Source organism: Dermacentor albipictus, chromosome 10 (genome assembly GCF_038994185.2).
Source record: "Dermacentor albipictus isolate Rhodes 1998 colony chromosome 10, USDA_Dalb.pri_finalv2, whole genome shotgun sequence".
Classification (NCBI taxonomy): domain Eukaryota; kingdom Metazoa; phylum Arthropoda; class Arachnida; order Ixodida; family Ixodidae; genus Dermacentor; species Dermacentor albipictus.
In genome coordinates, this window is record NC_091830.1 from 85757552 (window position 1) to 85780584 (window position 23033).

Below are 23033 nucleotides of genomic sequence, written 5' to 3' on the forward strand. Positions count from 1 at the left end.
CCATACGCAACACGAGGTCATGAGAGGCGGTGGCGCGATAGTTTCCCCTCCACCCCTTTTTACTGCGCCGTCGCGATACCCACTGCAGATTCAACTTACAAAAATACGCTTTATTTTTAAAGTATTTGCGCGTTCTAAGTTTATAATAAGCCTTCCAGATGGCGCTACAACAAGCAAGTGCAAGAAAACTTGTAAACTTGAAGAGTTTGACACCCAACGTTCAAGTACAAATGCAAGTAGTCAATAATAACAATTTATATTAAATTATCGATATTTTCGTACTCCTACTTGTTTTAATTTGTCATTTTTATAACGTTTAATGAGAAATGTAGCCAAAATGAAGCAAATATCTTTAGCCGCTTTTACGTGCCGTTTTAGCCCCTTCAGCAATGCTCGGCTATTGTAGCCGAGCACGTTGTAGCCTAGTCAAGCCAGTTGTTCGCTTTTCGATCCTTGTTGTTTTGTTCTCTGTCGGCTTTTTTTGTTTCATTCCCTAATGTCGCATATTTTAGTCAAGTGGGCGTCGACCGAACAGTGGGATGTGTATGAGACTGGACGCATGGTCGATGTAGCCACTGCCACATCGATTATGAAAGATGCTACTGTGGTGGAGGCTTTAGTCGGCAAAACCTTCAAGGTGCTTTTGAAGGATGGAGACGAGGCATGTGACGCATACCTGGTGGCTGCTGGTAAGTAATGGTGAAAATCACTGCACTTTAAATTTTATTATCTGTGTATTTATTTATCTTGCTACTAGTGCGAGTGCTTGAGCAATAAATAGGCGCTTCATTTCGAGATTGCGCTCCTGTCATGGAGATAGGCCAAAAGTGTGCATCCGCGGCCTTTATTCGTTATATCGGTCGTTAACTTAAGTGGGAACCACACGAGCGCGATTGAGCGAGTGACGACGTGACGAGACACCCATCGCGTGGGGAATTTCAGGGTGACGAGTGATAAACTTTAGAATCCCAAAACCGAGCGATTGCATGCGCGACGGCAATAAGTAGGCTTGGGTGACAATCTCGCATGGCCGTTCGAGCGTGAAATCGCGGCTGTGTGGTTCAGTCTCTACTAAGTGTGGCTTTTTCCAGCACGGCAAATATTGCGCACGGCGCTATATCGCCTGCTTGTGCGTGCATACCCCGTGTACGGTACGGATCTTTTGTCCAGGAACATACGCACCCTGCTTGCGTAATCTTGAGCCATACGCAAGGTAGCAAGCACTGCATGGCGAGTGCGGTCCGGCGTTGTTGACAAGATCTCATATGCCCAGTAACGGCGTCTGCACGACCATGCTGTGCTGCACCTTGCAAAAAAGAATTAGCCGCCCCGCAATGCGTCGGATTGCATCGAGTGAACCAGCGTGTTGGTGAGTCAAAGCTGTGCATCCATGGGTGCATTTCGTGGGTCTCAAAACCAAACGTGCAGTCGGGAAGTGTGGCACTAGTACAAGTGGCCCAGCGCTTGCAGGTACTGGGCCTCAGAGGCGTGTGTATCTAATATGCATTATATCTGCAGGTGAGGCAGACAAAATGGAAAAAAAGAGGACGAAGTTAGCCACACGTGCAGAACGCAACCCTTTGACAAAGGTAAGGGCAGAACATTCAATCGATAGAGGAGTGCAAACATCTTCAGCTTGCATAGTGGCAATGGCGACTGTGCTGAGGTACCCACCTCTCTTTTTGAATGACACACCTGCTTTCATGCTCAATAATCAGAATATTCGGTTCATCATCAATCAGTCACTCAATATGCCGTTTCACATGTCAAACACGTCTTGCCTTCTCTTTCCTGCATTTCTGTACAAGCTAACAGAATTTCAATGATTCTAATTTTTTTGCTGCATTGATTACAGTGTGCAGGCAAAAGTTTGTTACTATATGCTGTTTGTAATGTTATGCGCTTCATATTGTTTTTGCTGATGTCATATTAATGTTCTATACTGCTGTTTCGCATGAATATTCCTTTCATTCTACTAATACTTTTTTTTTGCTTCCTAATTCCTTACGAATATGGTTCTCCCCTTGCACAGTGCCTTCTCGAAGGCGCGTAGGGCACTTGTAAATAAATTTGTTGAAAATTCTGCAGTTAAGAATGTCGCAAAATTCGTTACGTCAAAGTTGTTATTGATATGAAGAAAGTGAGTGCTTGCACATTAACAGAATAGAGATGGAACAACTGTGCCAATTATGCGAAATATAGCATAAAAACAAAAAAAGCTATGTTAGCTTTGACTAACTTGTGAAGCTGAAACCGAATGTCAAGCACAGTGTCTTCAAACAGCAATTAATAAATCACCGTGGCCTTGAATATGGCTGATCCTATTTGCCCTCCATCCGCAGTTCTCAGGCTTTCACTGGTATCCTGAGACTGGGTATGTTAGAAGCAGGAAAAACTGTGGATATTGTAATTTTTTAAGTGCTGTTTAGTACCACTTGTCGTTTTTCATGGCCTTGTTGGCATGCTGCAGTTCTGTGATCATCCTTTCTTGGGCCATCTTGCTCAGGTTCCTACGCTTATCTCTTTCACCCATTTACTAAGCTTAAGTGCCACTCTCCCCAAATAGAACTTGTTCATTCTCACTGCAGTAAATTCTCACAGGAAGCCAGCCTCTAAAAAGCTTATGGAACTGATTTTGTACTTTTATTCTTATTGCCTTTCACAAATGCGCATAATGTGGCTTACATTCTTTGACTTTCATTTTGCAAGTCTAAACATACCCAGTGTGTGGTATGCACTGTCTCAGCATTGCCATTTGTTTGGCGTATTTGTAAACTGACATTGAAAGTATATTTAGCGCCAGCGAACAAAGACAGAAGGGAGATGACACCATAATGCTCTAACGTCAGCTTTATTTTCAGTAAACAACCACCTATTCAACCTGTGCACTGTTACGTTTCGCCTATGACGCGCGCTGTAGCCGGCGCGGATTCAACGGACGCCGGGGCTTCGTTCAAAGCGGCGGACATTTGGGCCCGTTCGGAGCGGCCGCGACGCATCCCCGCCGAGCGCGTCCCGGCATGTTCAGTGCCACGTGTCTTTGTGTGTGCGTGTGTGTGTGTGTGCCCACGCTTGTCAAAGCGCGGCAGCCGGGGAGAGGAGCTCCCCCAGTGTGAAGCGAGGAGGTCTGACCGGCGCCGGCCCGTCTGATGCGTCACCTCCTTGTTCCAACGTGTCTCTCAGTCCGTCCGTAGCTCGCTGTCACGTGGTGTCAACTCGTGACCTTCCTTCTTGCCCGCGACGCCAAGAGTATAAGAGCAGCTGCCCCCGGACGCCAGGAGAGAGGCTCCGATTTCTTCTGTTGAGTAACGTGCTCTCCCGTCTCTCTACTTCGGTCGACCTGACCGCCCGCTCTTTGCGATGCTAGAATAAACAAGTTGTTCTGTTAGCAGTCGCCTCATGCTTTGCTGGGACCTTCGGATGCTTCCAGTGTGCCCCAGGCCGCCAGGCCAACGCTACCCTTGGGGCTTGCGACCCATTTGCAACAACGGGCGCCAATGGTCCGGTTGCAACAACGGGTGTCAGCACTGAGGTTCCATCAGCTGGTGGCAGCGCTGAGATTCCAACAGCCGGTGCCATCGGTGCGGTTCAAACATCTGGTTGCCAGCGGTGAGATCGCGACAACGGAGGCCAGCAGCGAAGATATGCGGTTGACTGTATGCTGAGCAGCACAACGACCATCCGGGAGCAGTGCAACGAGCCCTGTGTGATGACTGGTTGCCTGCAGCGGAACGACTGCGCTGAATTCTTGGCTGCGAGGTTTGGTGAGTGCGGGACTTTCTTCTTCTGAGTTTTGCCAGGCTTTTGTTAGTGTCAGAAACAGAGCTGGTAATTGTGGTTGTCGTTGCTGCCGGGTTAGTTTGCGGCAAGACAATAGTAGGGAGTAGAGAAAGCAGCATTCAGAGCAGCCATGGATTTGAAGTCGTTGCGCAAACCGAAATTGTTGGAGCTTGCAAGAGAGTTGGGTCTGGATGTCTCAGACAAACTCAGAAAACCAGAACTGCTAAGGGCTATTCTTGAGTTAGGAGCTGAGGATGACGAACTGTCGGAATGCCTTGAGACCATTGAGGAGAGGGAGACTGCAAAAAGACAGGAGCGCGAACTTAAAGAGCAAAAAGATGAGCGTGAACGTAAACAACAGATAGAACGAGAGAAACAAGAGAAATATGAGCGTGAACGTAAAGAACAGATAGAACGAGAGCAACAAGAGAAAGAAAAAGAGCGAGAGCAACAAGAGAAAAAAGAAGAGCGTGACCGTCAACACGCTTTAGAAATGAAGCGTCTCGAGGTAGAGATGGAACGCGCTCGTAATGGAAATCAGGCACACGGTGCAGGAGAACGAGTATTGTTTAAAATGACTGACCTGATGCGGCCGTTTAAGCTTGGAGAGGACATTTGTTTGTTCCTGGTTAACTTTGAGCGAACGTGCGAGAAGCAGGGGTTCTCTCGGGAAACGTGGCCACAGCGCTTGCTCACTTTGTTACCCGGCGAGGCGGCCGACGTAGTCGCTCGCTTGGAGAGAGAGGAGGCAGAGGATTTCGACAAAGTGAAATCGAGTCTGCTAAAAAAGTACAGGCTGTCAGCGGAGGCGTTCCGTCGGAAGTTTCGAGAAAATAAGAAAGGCAAAAGTGAGTCGTATACAGAGTTTGCCTACAGGCTAATGTCAAACATGCAGGAGTGGCTCAAAGAAGAGAAAGCGTTTGGTGACCACGAGAAAGTTCTGCAGTGTTTCGGGCTAGAACAGTTTTATAGTCGGTTACCTGAGAACGTGCGCTACTGGGTCTTGGATAGGCCAGACGTTAGTACGGTAGCTAGAGCCGCTGAGCTAGCCGAAGAGTTTGTGACGCGTCGGGCTCGCGGAGCTAAGGACGGTCAAAAGGGTGAATTTGGCTCCAAGTTTGAGAGGCCGAAGTTCACGCCCATGAGAGCAAAGGGGGACACACGTAGTGCGGATGCGAGTGAAAGCAGTCCGACCGAACGTAAGGAGACGGCGGCAGCCGAAGCCGAACGCAGAAAGCGGTTCGAGGCGAGGCAAGCGCGCGTGTGTTATACGTGTCAGAAGCCGGGTCACTTTTCGGCGCAGTGTCCGGAAACAAAAACAAAAGTCGTATTTTTGTCACTATGCAGCACTGACGAGAACATGAAGCTTCTCGAGCCTTACATGCGAGACCTCCTCGTGAACGGGAAAGAGTGCCGAGTGCTTCGCGATTCCGCAGCTACAATGGATGTAGTTCACCCCTCTTACGTAGAACCCGATATGTTCACGGGCGAGTGCGCATGGATCAAGCAAGCCGTGGAAGCTCATAGCGTGTGTCTGCCTGTAGCAGAAGTGCTTATTGAAGGACCTTTCGGAGCACTTGAGACGGAGGCGGCAGTGTCATCTATGCTGCCCCCCCAGTACCCGTACCTATTTTCGAACAGGTCCGATCACCTCCTGCGCGAGAAGGGGCTTTTGTTTGGTGAGGCTAGCGTTCAGGCCTTAACCAGATCGAAGGTTCGGGAGCTCGCTGCAAAGGCGGTAGTTGCGGGGCCGACGTTGTCGAACGATGAGAAAGGGTCAGAGGCGCAGCAAGTTGATATTCAGAGCACGCCCGAACTGAATAAAATTGAGCCTGTAGCGTTAAAGGCACCAGATACTGGAGAGGAAATTCCCGATGCGGGAAAGTTAGAAGAGCTATCTGAAGATTTGCTCATCGCGCCTACGTCAGACGGACTTAATAGGTTGCTATAAGTCAGCCGGTCGGCTTTGATGGCAGCCTCGAAAACATACGCTGCATTGTCAAGGAAGGTATCGCCAAGAAAAATGCTCGCTTTGTGGAAAGAGGTGGGGTCCTGTACCGGAAGTATGTAGACCGCAGGGGAGTGGAGTTCGATCAGCTGATCGTGCCTCAATGCTATCGTCAGGATTTGTTGCGCTTGTCGCATGGGGGTTCGTGGTCCGGACACCTAGGAGTTAAGAAAACTAAGGACCGTCTCTTGCAAGAGTACTATTGGCCAGGGTGTTTTCGGGACGCAGACCACTTTGTGAAGACATGCGACACCTGTCAGCGCGTGGGCAAACCAGGGGACAAATCGAGGGCGCCGTTGAAGTTGGTACCTATCATTACGGAGCCTTTTAGACGGCTCGTTATTGTTACAGTGGGACCTCTGCCGGTAACAGCCACGGGGTACAGACACACTTTGACTGTGATCTGCCCAGCGACAAAGTTCCCTGAAGCAGTGCCGCTTAAAGAACTCAGCTCAGTTGAGATAGTCAATGCACTACTGTCCATATTTGCGCGAGTTGGTTTTCCTGCGGAAATCCAATCAGATCAGGGCACAGTGTTTACTAGCGCTTTGACGACAACTTTTCTCGAAAGGTGTGGGGTAAAGCTGTTACACAGCTCAGTGTACCACCCACAGTCGAATTCCCTTGAGAAGCTCCTCTCCGTCATGAAGCGCGTGTTGAGAGCCTTGTGGTTTGAACAGCAAACTGACTGGGAGCTGTTTCTGCCTTGGGCGATGTTTGCATTGAGGACCACGCCGCATGCGGCTACGGGGTTTTCGCCAGCTGAGCTAATGTACGGTCGCTCGCTGCGATCTCCGCTTCGCATGCTTCGAAACGGATCACTGGCCTCTTCAATGGCTGCAGACTATCTCTTTCACAAATGGCCGCCTCCTGCACTGGAGCCTCGCTTTGCAACAATATTCCTTTGAGGTGCGTTACAAAAAGGGGAGTCTCAACGGTAACGCCGATGGCTTAAGTCGAAGCCCCTAACGTGGGAATCAGCCTCAAAATTGTTTGTTATTGATGTTTTTCTTCCTGAGGCAGGATTTTTAACATATTGCTTTTGTGTAGTGTTTCAAAGTGATGATGTGCTTTCTAGTGCAATTTTCCGATTTGTGGACGCGTTCTGAGTGCTGCTAGACTACTGTAAGGAACTATGCAGTAGTATAAAAGGGGAAAGAGCCTGGCATGGCTTAGTGAGGGTTGTGCCGTGCTTGCTGACTGAGCGGCTGAGTTTCGGCGTAGTTCTAACGCTTGCTGGGAACGAGAGAAAAATGAGAACTCTCCCGAAGTCACTTTGCAGTGTCCTGTGTGAACCTGAACGTGAGAACGAGGCCTTCTCGGTGCGCTGCGCTCAAGAAACGCCGAGGGACGACCGACTTCGGTTATGAGCATCATCGAGCGACATCCCTCCGGACAGCGGATGCAGTCCCCTGACCATCGGGATCTCCTTCCCCCGGCGGGGCGGTCTGTTACGTTTCGCCTATGACGCGCGCTGTAGCCGGCGCGGATTCAACGGACGCCGGGGCTTCGTTCAAAGCGGCGGACATTTGGGCCCGTTCGGAGCGGCCGCGACGCATCCCCGCCGAGCGCGTCCCGGCATGTTCAGTGCCACGTGTCTTTGTGTGTGCGTGTGTGTGTGTGTGCCCACGCTTGTCAAAGCGCGGCAGCCGGGGAGAGGAGCTCCCCCAGTGTGAAGCGAGGAGGTCTGACCGGCGCCGGCCCGTCTGATGCGTCACCTCCTTGTTCCAACGTGTCTCTCAGTCCGTCCGTAGCTCGCTGTCACGTGGTGTCATCTCGTGACCTTCCTTCTTGCCCGCGACGCCAAGAGTATAAGAGCAGCTGCCCCCGGACGCCAGGAGAGAGGCTCCGATTTCTTCTGTTGAGTAACGTGCTCTCCCGTCTCTCTACTTCGGTCGACCTGACCGCCCGCTCTTTGCGATGCTAGAATAAACAAGTTGTTGTGTTAGCAGTCGCCTCATGCTTTGCTGGGACCTTCGGATGCTTCCAGTGTGCCCCAGGCCGCCAGGCCAACGCTACCCTTGGGGCTTGCGACCCATTTGCAAGAACGGGCGCCAACGGTCCGGTTGCAACAACGGGTGTCAGCACTGAGGTTCCATCAGCTGGTGGCAGCGCTGAGATTCCAACAGCCGGTGCCATCGGTGCGGTTCAAACAGCACACACCCGCCGTGGTTGCTCAGTGGCTATGGTGTTGGGCTGCTGAGCACAAGGTCGCGGGATCGAATCCCGACCACGGCGGCCGCATTTCGATGGGGGCGAAATGCGAAAACACCCGTGTGCTTAGATTTAGGTGCACGTTAAAGAACCCCAGGTGGTCTAAATTTCCGGAGTCCTACACTACGGCGTGCCTCATAATCAGAAAGTGGTTTTGGCACGTAAAACCCCAAATATTATTATTATTATTATTAACCTGTGCACAGTGGCGCCACATCATCCAAATATTTAACCATTCAAAAAAGCCATCTCCTTATCTAACAAGTCATGGGTTAAATAGGTGGTTGTTTCCTGAAAATAAAGTTGTTGAACTTAGCACATTGTGGTGTCATCTCGCTTTTGTCCTTGTTCGCTGGCGCTAAATATGCTTTCAATGCACTGTCTCCTGGATGTTTAATATGGACGAGCACAAACAGTTCAGTCAGCTGACCTTTACAGGAGTACAGGCTGCGATGCATCATTGTGGTGCTTTGCTCTTGGTAACCGTAAATGTGGTTACTCTCAAAGGGTTAAGAAAGAAAACAAACTGCTGTGCTGGGTACTGTTTATTCTTACAGCCTCCACAGGTGCAGATGCCTATTCAGTGCAGATGCAGCAGTGGGTGTGCGTTAAAGAATCAGACTCCTCTGCAGGATACACATGTATCATTCTCACACCTGCAGGGAGAATCGACGTTGCCTTTATACAGTTCAGCAATTCTTTTGCAGAAAACGCCATGCTGTGACCACGTGTCACAAATCGAAGCCCTCATGGCGGAAAATGCAGTCCTCAAAGAACGGCTTCGAGAGCACAAAGATTTAATCTGTATGTGCTTTTTGATTATTCATACACATCACCAGTGGCCAAAATACCTTTTTGTGCTGTCTATTGCACATTCTCATTCTCCTATAGGAGTGTTTCACAATGAAATTCTTAAGATAATCCTGCTTCGCATGAAGTGAGCGTCAACATGCGAGTGTCAGCAGCCTAAGCTGAGGCAACAATCAACTATACGGAGATTGATAAGTGGCAAATAATATAAAGTGCAAGCTTTCATAGCTGCCAGTTAAGCAGAACGGAGTAATGTGCAGTGTCATGACCTGCACAGAAATTTCAAAGCTGCCCATCATGGCATCACTAAAAGCTCTCTAATCAGCAGTCACTGCTCCTATACATCTTACTCCATGGTAGAAATGCTTACTCTTGAACTTCTTAATTCTTCTTCTTTCAGACACTTCCAAAATGCTTAAAAAGCTGCAACGGGCTGTTGACAAGTTGACATCAGCTTCTGAAGGGGCAAAGCCTGCCGAGCCTGAAGAGAACACGGTCAGAGTTTTACTGCAATAACTTGCTCGATCTGTGGTGTGCAGCACTTGTTTATCAACTTCTCAGCACCAGTTTAATTAATGCCTAAGTAAAGGGACCCTGAAACTATTTTGACAAATGCACTAAATAGTTAAGGGAAGTTTACATTGACCGCAGTCGTGGCCGAGTGTATAGGGCGGCCGCCACAGCAGCGGTAGGTGGACAGTTCGAAACCCACCGCTCGCACCCATCGAAAAAAAAAAAAGATAGGTACAGGCGCTCCCGAACCCATTACCGGGTAGTGTTCAGGTTGTATCGCCTGGGGAGTGCACCCTGATGCCTAATTCGCTAGTTCGAAATGTAACCCGCAAGGGTGGATATGTTCACTGGCCGTTATGCGTACACGGCTGCATTCATCAGCATCACGCAGATCATGTAGTGCACGGCTGTTTCCATAAGTTTACATTGAGGACACAGTTTGAATGCTCTGGGTTAACTGTGTAATGTTTACACATGTAGATTCACACGCACAAAAATAATCATTGCTGGCAGGCACGTACCCAGGATTTTTTTCGGGGGGGTCCTAACCCAAGGTAACTTTTCTATGCAAATGAAGAGGGGAGTAGCTTTAGTAGTACTAATATAAATAATGTCCACCATTCACCATAAAGACGCGTAAACCCACAAAAGAGAAATGAAATAAGGTGTATATCACAGGTAGGTCTGTGAGATACACCTCCCCTTTGCTTGGCAAACAAGGAACCACATCAAATGTACTCGCGCAAAAAAGAAGCGCCAGAAGAACACTGCCAAGAACAAGAAAACAAGCGAAAGTGTAAAATAATGATTTATATAGTAGCATGCAACTTAAAAACAGCAGTTGGCAACCAAGGCACACAGACTGCGCGAGGTTGTGTTACTCTGCTAGCCAATCAGAGAAGCAAACAAAATCATCATCATGCGGCTTTTTCAAGATGGCGTTGTACTTGATAGCTCCGGAGCATCCGCTGTTCTTGAAGAGTCTTTTCATCGGAAGGAGCATGAGGTGTACAACAGACATGGACAAAGTGTATGGAGTCTGAGCATTTCACTCTTCAAATGTCTGCCTAGAGTGGTTGCTTAGTGACTATGGTGTTGGCCTGCTAAGTGCAAGGTCCTGAAATCGAATACCGGCCACGGCGGCTGCATTCTCCATAGGGGCGAAATGCGAAAACAAACATGTACTTAGATTTAGGTGCACATTAGAGAACCCCAGGTGGTCCAAATTTCCGGAGTCACCCGCTACGGCATGCCTCATAATTGGATCATGGATTTGGCACGTAAAACTCCATAATTAATCTTCAAAAGTCTGCGGTACAGTTAGTTTCACTGCGGAGCCGGTTTTGCTCATGAAACTTTACTGCCAACTGAAGTGAAACTTGAAGATAAATACCCCGCAGGGGCGTCTGCGCAAGCAGGCGTTTGGTGTGTTGCGACACCACGGACCCGAGCACACGAGGTTTGGACCCTCCCGCGTGTAGCCGTGCGCGGCTTAGCCGTGTCCGGGGAAAGGGGGATCCTGGGGGTTGAGCCGATGCTGGGTGTTCGGACCTTTAAGGCCCCCCGGCGGAGGCAACACACCTCTTTGGCCTCTGCTTCACGTAGACGGCACCCCCGGACTGACCCACCCGGGGGAAATCGCCAGTCGCCTTTTCCTGTCTCTCTCTTCTCAAACCTTCGTCTTTATCTCTTACTTTACATCTTTCCTGTCTTCTTCTCTCTTCTATTTACTTCCTTTCTCCTTGGCGGCAAGGGTTAACCCTGTGTGGCTATCCAACCTTGGGTACACCATATTCGGTTATAGTGATGGCGTACGACTGGCGTCGTGCAGACTTGTATGCAAGCTCTGCCGCGTCCCCTTGTTGGGCTCCGTGGTGGGCGGTCGGCGCTGTTGCCGAATGTACACATATTAACGCGATAGCGTTAAGGAGCTCGTGTCGCAGAAAAGCCGGTGTCGTCGGTGTCGGCGTCGGCGTCGGTGTCGGCGTTTGCGGCGTTGACCGTGAGCGATAAATCACGGCAGGCGCTTCATAAATAAAAAGCAACTTCCAAGATTGGCCCGGTGGGAATCGAACCAGGGTCTCCGGAGTGTGAGACGGAGACGCTACCACTCAGCCACGAGTTCGATGCTTCCATGCGGTGCAAACGCGCCTTTAGTGAATGCGGTGTTGCCTTCGAAACGAGCCGTGGAAAGTTATACTGCGGTGTATATCGGTAATTATGAACATGTAACGTACAGAAGTCACAATTACACGAGTTGCGAAGTGCGTTTCCGCTGCATTTCTTCTGCGCTTTCCGCACACGCAGAGCCATCTTGCGGCAAACACAGAAGACCCCCCTCCTCTCAATGTACGGCGCTGCCCCGACAGGAGGCGCGCCGCGCGCGCATTGGGACCGCTGCCAGGCGCGTCGCGGGACTCCCTCTCCCCTGTCGACGCTTCGCCGTGCTCCCGGTTTAGATAACTATCTATCTCTCTGCCCGTGCCGATCACGACGTTTGGCTGGCGCAGATCGTTTCTCCTCCGAGACACCGAGTTCTTTGGTTCGTTCCGTTCGCTCAGGCGCACGTTTCGTTGCCACGCCGAACGCTGCGTTGCTCGACGCTCACCGCGTGATAGGTGGGCGCTAAGTCCGATGCGGGGCGCATCGTAAGTGATCGCTGTTCCGTAGCGCATTGTCGACCCCTTGGCGGGTCGACGGGAACGCTGTCGCGTCCCACTCTTGAAGGCGAAGCTTAAGCGTCCTCCAATTTTTTCATGGAAACTTCCTTCCCCTCCCTTGTTGATCGCCCTCAGAAACGAGGGCGCACCGAAGATGTCTTCACGTTTTTTGGACACCAAATCCAGAATTTTCCGCGGTTTCACGTTATCCACTCTGAAAAGCCAAAGAAAGCAGTTCGAAATATTTCACCATTCCTTGTCTCAAAGTCCTTGACTGATGTTTTTGGTCCAGGTTACAAGGTGTCGAGAATGGGAAGCGGTGACCTCCTCTTGGAGCTCCGCGATCTGAAACAATATGAGAATATACAGAAACTAGTGTCATTTGGGGAGACCCCCATAACAGTAACCCCACACCGTACAATGAACACCACCCGTGGTGTTGTGTCAGATGATGATTTGATTGACCTGACTGAGGCGGAGCTCCTGGAGGGCTTCAGCGAACAAAATGTGATCAACGTCAGTAGAATTAAGATGAGGCGGGACGGTAAAGAGATTCAGACTAAGCACCTTATAATTACTTTTGGATCAAGTATCTTGCCCGAGTCAATTGAGGCCGGGTACATCAAGCTCCGTGTTAGGCCGTACGTGCCAAACCCACTCCGTTGTTTCAAATGCCAGCGCTTCGGCCACAGCTCGCAGAGCTGCCGAGGCCGCCAGACTTGTGCTAAATGTAGTGCCCAAGAACACACCTCTGAAGTTTGTGAGAACGCTTTCCACTGTGTAAACTGTGACGGGGATCACGCCGCGTACTCGCGGTCGTGCCCCTCATGGAAGAAGGAAAAAGAAATTGTAACGATAAAAGTAAAAGAGAATATATCCTTCAAAGAGGCCCGCAGGCGGGTTTCATACCCGCCCAAGAAAAGTTTTGCCGATGTGACGCGTCAGGGGGCAGCGACACAACGGCCACCGGCGGCTGTCCGACCCACAACCAGCGAGTCGGCAGTCACGCCATCTGCCCCCGCGGCGGTTGCAGCTAGCGCTGCTCCGTCAACCCACCAGACGGGGCCACCGACCCCGAAGGTGGGCGCAGCTGAGGCTGCCCCAACCTCCGCGGCCCCTTCCAGCGCTGGCAACAGCCAGCGCAGCCAAATCCCCCACGGAGCCCCATCGACCTCCGGGCTGGTGGGTGCAGGGGTCTTGCCCTCCAAGGCAGGGCCCTCGCTGGTAAATTCTCGCTCGCAAGAGCACGTGTCCGGCGCCTCACAAGAGGCAATGGACACTACACGTATCCTCAAGGCGCACCCAGCGCCTAAGGAGCGGCGAGGCTCCCTCGAACGCTCCAGAAAGAGTAGAACGCCCGTTACAGGGCCTCGAAAGAGCTCTGTAACTTAAGGCATCACCTCCGTTTCCATACACACAGCACTTATTTACCTTCAAAATGGTGACACAAATTATTCAATGGAACGTCAGAGGTCTTTTTAGGAACCTCGATGACGTGCAAGAACTTATACAAAAACACAATCCAAAAGTGCTGTGTCTACAGGAAACACATTTAAACCCACAACACACAAACCTTCTCCGACAGTATGTCAAGTTCCGCAAAGATCGCGATGATGCTGTCGTATCATCAGGCGGTGTTGCCATCTGTATTCATAAAAGTATTTCCTGTCAGCGTTTACAGCTACAAACCCCCCTTGAGGCAGTGGCGGTTCGAGCTGTTTTCCTAAACAAACTCATCACCATAAGCTCTCTTTACGTGCCCCCACACTACAAGTTAACGAAACACGAATTCCAATCTTTTATAGATCAATTGCCAGAACCTTATGTTCTTCTTGGCGATTTCAATGCGCACAGCTCCCTGTGGGGCGACTCTCGTACAGACGCGCGAGGACGTCTTGTTGAGCAGTTCCTTTTTTCTTCAGGTGCGTGCTTGCTGAATAAGAAGAAACCCACTTATTACTGTCTTGCAAACAACACCTTTTCTTCAATTGATCTGAGCATAGTTTCCCCGTCTATACTGCCCGAACTCGAATGGGAAGTTACAAATAATCCCTACGGAAGCGACCACTTCCCCATACTATTAAGAACATCTAAAGAAAATGAATTTCCTCCACAAGCTCCTAGGTGGAAGATACATACAGCCGACTGGGAGAAATTCCGAACACTTACTAACATCTCGCTGGCTGATATGTCTTCTTTAGAAATCGATGCTGCTGTGGAATACCTCACAGCCTTCATAATGGATGCCGCATGTAAATGCATACGTGAAGTAAGTGGCTCGGCATGCAAACGGCATGTCCCGTGGTGGAACGATGAATGTAGAGTCGCACGTAGGAATCAAAACAAGGCGTGGGGGTTGCTACGTGCTTCGCCCACTGCAGAGAATCTTGTTAACTTCAAGAAAGTTAAGTCTCAAGGCAGGAGAACCCGCCGACAGGCCAGAAGAGACAGTTGGCAAAAGTTTTTATCGAACATCAACTCGTTTACAGATGAGGCGAAAGTCTGGAACCGCCTAAATAGAATTAGAGGCAGACAAACACATTCACTCCCTCTCGTAAACACACAGGGTGATACTCTGCAACATCAGGCAGACTCACTTGGCGAACACTTTGAGAGTGTGTCAAGTTCAAAACATTATTCGAAATCCTTCCTAAAGTATAAACAAATAGAAGAATGTAAGCCACTCAAAGGAAAATGTCTACAGAATGAATCGTACAACTGCCCTTTCAGTATTGCCGAGTTCAGAGCTGCCTTGAGCTCATGCAAGAGCTCTGCACCTGGATCAGACAGACTCATGTATGAAATGATCAAAAACCTACCCAGTGATACCCAAGTTACACTACTCACACTTTTCAACACCATTTGGGCTGCAGGATACCTCCCAACTGCATGGAAAGAAGCCATTGTGGTTCCTGTTTTAAAACAAGGCAAAGATCCTTCCTTAGTGGCAAGTTACCGCCCGATCGCCCTCACGAGTTGCCTTTGTAAGATATTTGAAAAAATGATTAATCGGCGACTCATCCATTTCCTTGAAATGAGCAAAATGCTTGATCCGTATCAGTGCGGCTTCCGAGAAGGGCGGTCCACAACCGATCATCTCGTGCGTGTTGAAGGAAATATCCGGGACGCATTTATACATAAACAGTTCTTCCTATCGATATTTCTCTATATGGAAAAGGCGTATGACACGACGTGGCGTTACGGAATCTTAAGAGACCTGTCAGAAATGGGCATCCACGGTAATATGCTTAATATAATAAAAAGCTATTTGTCAAATCGTACCTTCCGGGTAAAAGTCGGCAATGCACTCTCATGGCCTTTTACGCAAGAAACGGGTGTACCCCAAGGAGGCGTTCTCAGCTGCACGCTCTTTATTGTGAAGATGAACACGCTTCGTGCTTCATTACCACCCGCCATCTTTTACTCTGTCTGCGTCGATGACATTCAAATAGCTTTCAAATCCTGTAACCTCGCCGTCTGCGAGAGGCAGGTACAGCATGGTTTGAACAAGGTGTCAGGGTGGGCAGAGAAAAATGGATTCAAAATCAATCCTCACAAGAGTTCCTGTGTTTTGTTTACAAGGAAGAGAGGCCTGGTTCCAGATCCCTGCTTAGAAGTGTGCCGACAACAGATACCTGTAAACAAAGAATACACATTTCTAGGTGTCATACTTGACTACAGACTCACTTTCGTCCCCCACATTAAACATCTTAAAGAAAAGTGTCTAAAAACAATGAACATAATCAAACTTCTATCCCAGACTACGTGGGGTAGTCACAGGAAGTGTTTATTGAAACTCTATAAAAGCCTCATTCGATCACGATTAGACTATGGTGCTGTGATTTATCACTCTGCCGCCCCGAGCGCACTAAAAATGCTAGACCCTGTCCACCATCTAGGAATCCGACTGGCCACAGGCGCTTTCAGAACAAGTCCCATACAAAGTTTATATGCAGAATCAAATGAGTGGTCACTTCATCTTCAGAGAACATACATGAGCCAAACATATTTTCTGAAAGTCCACTCAAATCCTCAACATCCCTGTTTTAATACCAATAATGACATGACATATGCTACACTCTTTCGCAATCGTCCTTCCGTAAGACAGCCTTTCTCGCTGCGTGTGAGGGAGCTTAGTGAAGAAATGCACGTTCCACTCCTCGAGCTTCCCCTAATGCATCCAGCCAAGCTACTGCCTCCGTGGGAGTGGCAGCTCATACAATGTGATATATCTTTCATGCAAGTTACAAAACACGCTCCAGAGATTGAAATCCTAATGCATTTCCGGGAACTCCAGCACAAATACTCCTGCACGGAGTTCTACAAAGACGCATCGAGGTCACACGACGGGGTGTCCTATGCAGCCGTCGGTCTATCCTTCTCGGAATCCGACGTACTGCATCCGGAAACTAGTATCTTTACGGCTGAGGCCTACGCACTGCTGTCGGCCGTAAAGCATATAAATAAATCACAACTCCAGAAATCAGTTATATATACGGACTCCCTCAGTGTTGTGAAGGCCTTGATGTCATTTTCTAAGCACAAAAACCCAGTCATCAACGAACTCTATTCCGTCCTATGTAAAACGTATATATGTAACCAGCATGTCATCATATGCTGGGTGCCCGGTCATAGGGCCATTGAAGGCAATGTTCTGGCGGACCAGATGGCCACATCAGTTGCATCGTATTCTGTAAATCCTACCGCAGCAGTCCCTGTCACAGATCTGAGGCCCTACTTGCGCAGAAAACTGCGGAACTACTGGCAACGCTCGTGGGACATGGAAACAAACAATAAACTGCATGTAATCAAGCCACAGTTAGGTTTCTGGCCTCCCGTAACAAAATCCCGCCGGACAGATGTCCTATTCTGCCGTCTAAGAATAGGACACACTTTCGGCACACATAACTTTTTACTCACGGGAAACGAGCCTCCAACCTGTGGTAGATGCGGGGAGAGGCTGACCGTCCTCCACGTCTTACTGGAGTGTCGGAAAGCCGAATCTGAACGACAGAAACATTTTCCCGTAGCATACCGCCAGCACATCCCCCTTCATCCAGTAATGTTACTAGGCCCAGAACCTTTATTTGACACCAACGCAGTACTAAGCTTTCTGAAAGATGTTGTCTTGCATGTTTTTAGCCCCACATGTTCGTAGCGGGTCCTCTCTCCAGAGGATGCCGCTGCGATAATTATTTTGAATAGCACATGCCTCTAGGCCCTTATGGTTCAAGGGCTCTGGCGAGGCAGTGTTGCTGTAAGCAATTTAAAGTCTCGCATATTTTAAACATTGCATCATTCTTTTACGATGGATTTTAAAGTTCATAGTATTCGTCATCAGTCATCGCCATAATTTTATAGCACGTAGATTTTACGCACTTTACAGCGACAATTTTAGGCCACTTTACAGCCAAGTCACATCTTCCATAATACATCCTTAACACTACCACCAGTCATGGCGCTCTTTGGCCAAACCTGGCCCTTGCGCCACAAAACAACACACATCATCATCATTGAAGATAAATAGTTCGATCGAAGCAAGCATTTTATTTCAGTTCAATAAAGAATTAGGCTGTCGCCATTCCACTATAGCGGGCGAGGGAAAACATATAAAATTACGCACTACTAATTTTATTTTTGTGGTTACCGCCTGATTTGCGCAACAGGAAAAGTTTGAAGTACGAATTATTTGCAGCCTTGCGGAGGAGCAGTGGCTGGCGGTTATGAAGGCGTGGGCGGGGCTTCACTGCAGACTTAAATTGTATCCGACTATAGTAGCGTTCTTTTAATTATCTCTGGAAGAATTATAGAGAATTATATATTTGTGGAACAATCACAGTTCTTTTTAATCCCTCGTTTACTGCTCTACCACATTAAGTGCCAAAACCCACTCGTGTTGTTATTTGGGAAGTTGCATAACGATGCCTGACCACCAGTCCCATACAACCGCGTAGAGCGCAGAACGCTGCAGTTCTAGACGTACTGTGCCCACTGCGCAAGGTTAGGAAAACACCTGCATAAACACACAGCTGAGAAGTGGCTACATCAGGTGGCTCGACTGATAACTGTAGAAGCATCATTCAAAATGCACGGAATTATTGTGCACTTCCGGCGGCATTTTCTCTATGTCCTTTAAATAAAAAGACGTTGATCGATAAATATTTTCACAAACGACGGTTAAATTCGTTCATTTTTGCTTTTTCTTCCTGTTTGGTTGTTGCCTTGGCTCTCTCCTTTAGTATATTGCTTAATTTCTCAACTACTTGTAACTCTTGTTTCCAGTTGCCAATTTCGCACGAAAAGTGCTGTGCAATTAGGGAAAAACCAGACTATGTAACGGGTGACAGTCAGGTTGCTTATGGGTTTAAATGTTATTGCAGGGTTTGGTTATGGATGCTGTTTCGTATGATCTTGTTTTCCACCTCATCTAATCCATATCACGGGTATATATGGTTCCAAGGCTCTCCCAGCGTCGCAGCGATCCGTCACTTGAGGAAATAATGAAGCAAAAGGAAAAGTTAAACGCAAGTGGTGTTTTCTCCAGCTGCAGCTCGTTCCTCGAACATATAATCAGACCAGCTGACCACGAACGAAATCCCTGTCCTGGTCCCTGGATTAATCTAAACAAAGAAGGTTGAACTAACGAAGCAACAGCGATGTGCGTGACCGTTGAACAGATGGTGACTGAACGTATCTTGAGTTATTAGTGCGGGCACTGAATCGATGAGAAAACTGACCGTCACACCCCTGGAGATGCCGATAACTACCACCATCCAAAAGGAGTGAAAAAGGCAGCAAAATGTTGACTGCCGAATAGCTGTTAAGTCTCAACATTGATCAGGTGGTGCTTTAGAAATGTGTGTGAGGAGTGGTGGCGCGGGCGGGGAAGGGCCTCCTCCTGGGTATGTGCCTGATTGCTAGCAATCTGTATGTAACACAACTGTATGCTGATTTTTTCCAACCCTGCTTCTTTAACATACTTAACGTGACATCACAACAACGCAGGCTTCAACTTAATTCCGAACTTTAAAATAATAGTGAAATGTTATTTAGCCGCAAAACGCTCAAATACTAAGGCAAATGACTGTCAGCTACCACAGTAGCGACCTACTTTCGGTTATCAGAGGAATCCAACAGGCTAGGCAGTGTTGCACAGGCATTGTCGTCGTCAGCAACGTGTTGGTGTGAGATCCAAATGCCATCTCTGCATTTAATCTGAATTCGCACTCACAGTTTGGGGTCCGTTTCTGCTCGGGAAGAAACCAAACAAACTGAGATGCTTGATGGCTCAAAGAGCTCAACCGCGTCACTGGTGCTCTTCTCGAACTCGCAAGTGGAAGTAGACGAGAATAATATCACAGGATGATGCATTATGCAAAAAAGAGGTGAGGTGTGCAGACAGGACACAAGAGCAGAGAAGTGGACAACACGAACGCCACTTCTCTACTCTTGTGTTCTGCCTGCACGCCTCACCTCTTTTTTTGCATAATGAATCCTTACCAACTAGCTCAGCTGTCATTCTAAGGATGATGCATGCCTCCAGAAGCTGTGGCTGAGCCGCCAGCTGTGACACACACATATTGACGAGGAATAACACAGCCTGACATGCCAGAGGAGGAGGGCAATGTTTACTGGCATGCCTTAATAGTCAACGTATTAAGAAAATTGTACTGCAAAAGGGTCACTTTACCACAATACTCCCTGCCTCATCACTGTTCTGAAACCGAAATAAGCCATTCCAGGGTCTTCTTAGGGTAGTTTGCTGTTAGATTTTATGGTGTTCTGTAGTCAAACTACGCAGTTATATTTTGTGAACATACCCACGCCTTGTGTTCTTTCTTATTGCAGCAACGAGATATTGGTGGAGGCGTCATGGTGTCTCAGGCCACACTGACGAGGCTGGAACAAACCTACCATGATGCTCCATGCAAATTCTCAAGGGCACTGATTAGGGTGCTTTTCACTGATGAGGAGCTTGCCAACAAGACACTTTTTGGCCGGCAGGCAAACAGCCATAAAGAAAACAAGGTGAAACCAGCCTTGGACCAGAAGAGGGTCTCTGCAGTCCTTGGTATGTAACTTTTTTTGCTAACTAACCTGACGTAACCATTATAGGCTATTCTCAAGTGGAGGAAAATTTGTGCATAAGCAATAAAGCAAGGATGAGCAAGGTTACTTAGGCTAAACAATTTTTTGCGACAATCCTTTAGATTTCAAGACATTCTCTGTAGTTACAGGCGAGTTCATTGCTGAGATGTGAGCATTCTTTCTAGCATATGATAAGTCAGGTTAAAAAACAAGCAATAGCTGATTGTTTGCCTTTGTGTGAAGCTCTGAAGAAGTTTTATCTCTCACAAAGCACTTTGCTCTTTGCTTTTGTAACCTTGCTTGACTTGTTTGCAGTATACCCTAATATAACAAATGCTTATGAAGGAATGTGTGGTTGCAGAAACCACATTGTTCAGCTTGATGACATTACAGCACTGTGTCGTGTAATCTATCATTCATTTGCTGCGTCCGACATACGTAAGATACTCTGAATTTGAAAGTATGTGTAAACCCGCTATGACCATCATTTGTGTCAGCCTCAATCATTTTTGCTGCAAGAGGAATCAAGCCTTTTTTTATCTGTTCTATCGTTCTTCAACGCACCTTATTCCATGCTGTACCATTTATTTTTTTATCTCCGAACAGAATTTTCAGGAATTGCTAATGCCATCATTGCACCTCCCACTTGGTATCACTTATATAGCAGGCATCACATGTTTAACAAATAATAGCTGAAGGCTAAGTTGTGGGGATACTTATCCTTTTTAATTTGATTTTGTGGCACTTGTTTCACTTAATAAGCAATAGTAGTTCATCAGTATGTGAATGTATTCAGTTTTAGCAATTCAATAAGCACAAACTTTAAGGTTGTGTCGTTAAAGTGTGCTGCAAGATGCACTGGTGTCCCAGTTACCCCTAATTTTTTGCAGCAGGACAGTGAATGGTGCACCAATGCTTTCTACCACACATTTTCAGTTTCCTATACCCTGAATGCAGTGCTGGTATAGAGAATCAGCTCTAACTAAAGATGTCTTGGATATCAATGGCTATAATTGTGCTGTTGCAATATGTGCCCTTAAGGCAACTTAAAGCAATTAGCATACATTTGTAAACTGCCAAATTTTGTGCTGTGGTTAGTCACACATGTAATGTTGCTTTTTTAGTCAACTGCAGAGGCAAAATCTTAATATCTGCAACAGCAGAATTTTAGAAATTTTGTTGCAAATAAAAACAATGATCCTGGTATAAGTGCAGTTTATGCCTACAGGTTTCCTATTTGCAGCCTTCCATATCTATTTTTTTCTTGCAATCTACACCTTGTTAAGAGCTATTACACGCCCAGCTTAACTGTACCGCTTTTTGCTTAGATATCATTTAGCTAGTTGCTTTTGTTCTGTGTTCCATACAACTCTTTTTCTCCTAAAATGTCTTCTGACCTACTGGAATAGTGCATTTTAGGTCAACACTCCTTTTCTCTCTTTCTACAGAGTATTTTTTTAATGTCTGGATGTTGCTGTGTCTTATTGGCTCTCCGTGGTTTATTGTTGCCAATACAGTGCTGCATTCTTCACCTGTTTCACCTTGAAACAGGTGGGTAGGCCTTATTATGGTCTATGCAGTGTTTTCCTAAGTGGTTGGATGTTTCCGTTGAAAGAGCTCATTGCTACAAATGAAAGTGCTAATGAGTTGGGGAAAAAATTTTGCTGTTGTAAATATCTTGCATGCCTGCTTCTGGTGGGCATTACACTGCACTTGCCACAGGATACTAAAAGTAACCTAGCTGGATCCAACTAAGTCATTTTTACATGCACAGAAAAACTTCGGTGTGCAGTGCCAGCTGCAATGCCTTGCTGCCCTTTCACATGCATTGTTGCCGCCACAGACTGGAGCTGAACTCTTGATTCTTAGTGCAGAATCCCAGCATGTTGTTGCCTCTGTGTTGATGTCAGCACCACTAACAAATCTTACTGCACTGACTGGCATTATATTGACTGCAATATGGCATGCTGGATTCCAGTTAATCTCAATTCCAAGTCATCTTGGTTGGCTGACCAAAATTCAGGAAATAGTTCAAGCTGTATGACCCTTGTGTTTTGCCAATATATGGCAAGACATGTTGTTCGTCATATTATTTCAGGGTTGTACTTCTCAAGATATGTCGCTAAATAATGTCTTGAACATTAATTTTCATTCTTTTACAGAATACACATGCAGCAGATTCAAGTGCTCAGATGTGAAAGTAAAGAGAAGCCTGGGGTCTATGCTGCAAAAAATGGGAGCAAGGAATGACACCTGTTCCGAGGAATGAAGTGCTGGAAAAGAGGTCCTACTACTTCATTGTTCATTGTGCTGTGACAGGCACTGGCAAATAAGGTTAGTAGAAAAAAAACACATTTTTTCCCCACTAACTGCTAGTGCCTGTCACAGCACAACAAACAGTGAAGCTATATGCAAACCAGTCAAATAAAGTCAAATCGATAAAAAAATCATATTGCATCTGGTATTTCATTGCATGCGTGCATGCCGATTCCCGGTAGGTGGGCTGCACAAATTCTGTCAAATGTCTGCTTATATGCTGCACCCTGTGACCACAATCTCGACAGACTCCCAGAAATGCTGTATCCTGCGGCTACACGGATTGAGCAAACTTTCTGCAGAAATGCTGTATCCTGCGGCTACACAGATTAAGCAGACTTTCTGCAAAAATGCTGTATCCTGCGGCTACAGAGACTGAGCAGACTTTCTGCAGAAAGCGTGTACAAATTGGGCGCTGGGAGGTGACAGGGGGTGAGAGAAAGTCTGTCACATGTCTTCAGATATTCTGCATCCCGGGTGACTCGGGGTATGCAGACTTTCTGCAGAAAGGGTGTACCAATTGGGCGCTGGGAGGTGACAGGGGGTGACAGAAAGTCTGTTACCTGTCTTCAGATATTCTGCATCCCGGGTGACTCGGGGTATGCAGAATTTCTGCAGCAAGTGTGCAATGATTTTTGTAAGGG

General features: G+C 47.6%; 1 protein-coding gene across 1 annotated transcript; it reads left to right on the top strand.

Annotated features, from left to right (window-relative positions):
* The first annotated feature begins 506 nt into the window (after positions 1–506).
* Positions 507–22342, top strand: LOC139050350 (uncharacterized). The gene is made up of 6 exons (XM_070526589.1): positions 507–689; positions 1519–1589; positions 8710–8806; positions 9213–9307; positions 19834–20056; positions 22236–22342. Exons 1-6 carry the CDS (start codon positions 560–562, stop codon positions 22340–22342), a joined length of 723 nt encoding a protein of 240 aa, XP_070382690.1. The 5' UTR covers positions 507–559.
* The last annotated feature ends 691 nt before the right edge of the window (positions 22343–23033 follow it).

Excerpts from the sequence above, each read along its gene's own strand:
- LOC139050350 (XM_070526589.1), top strand. The coding sequence starts at position 560 with ATGGTCGATGTAGCCACTGCCACATCGATTATGAAAGATGCTACTGTG. Across the intron at positions 690-1,518 it reads CGCATACCTGGTGGCTGCTG|GTGAGGCAGACAAAATGGAA; the intron begins GTAAGTAATGGT and ends TTATATCTGCAG. Across the intron at positions 9,308-19,833 it reads CCGAGCCTGAAGAGAACACG|CAACGAGATATTGGTGGAGG; the intron begins GTCAGAGTTTTA and ends TTCTTATTGCAG.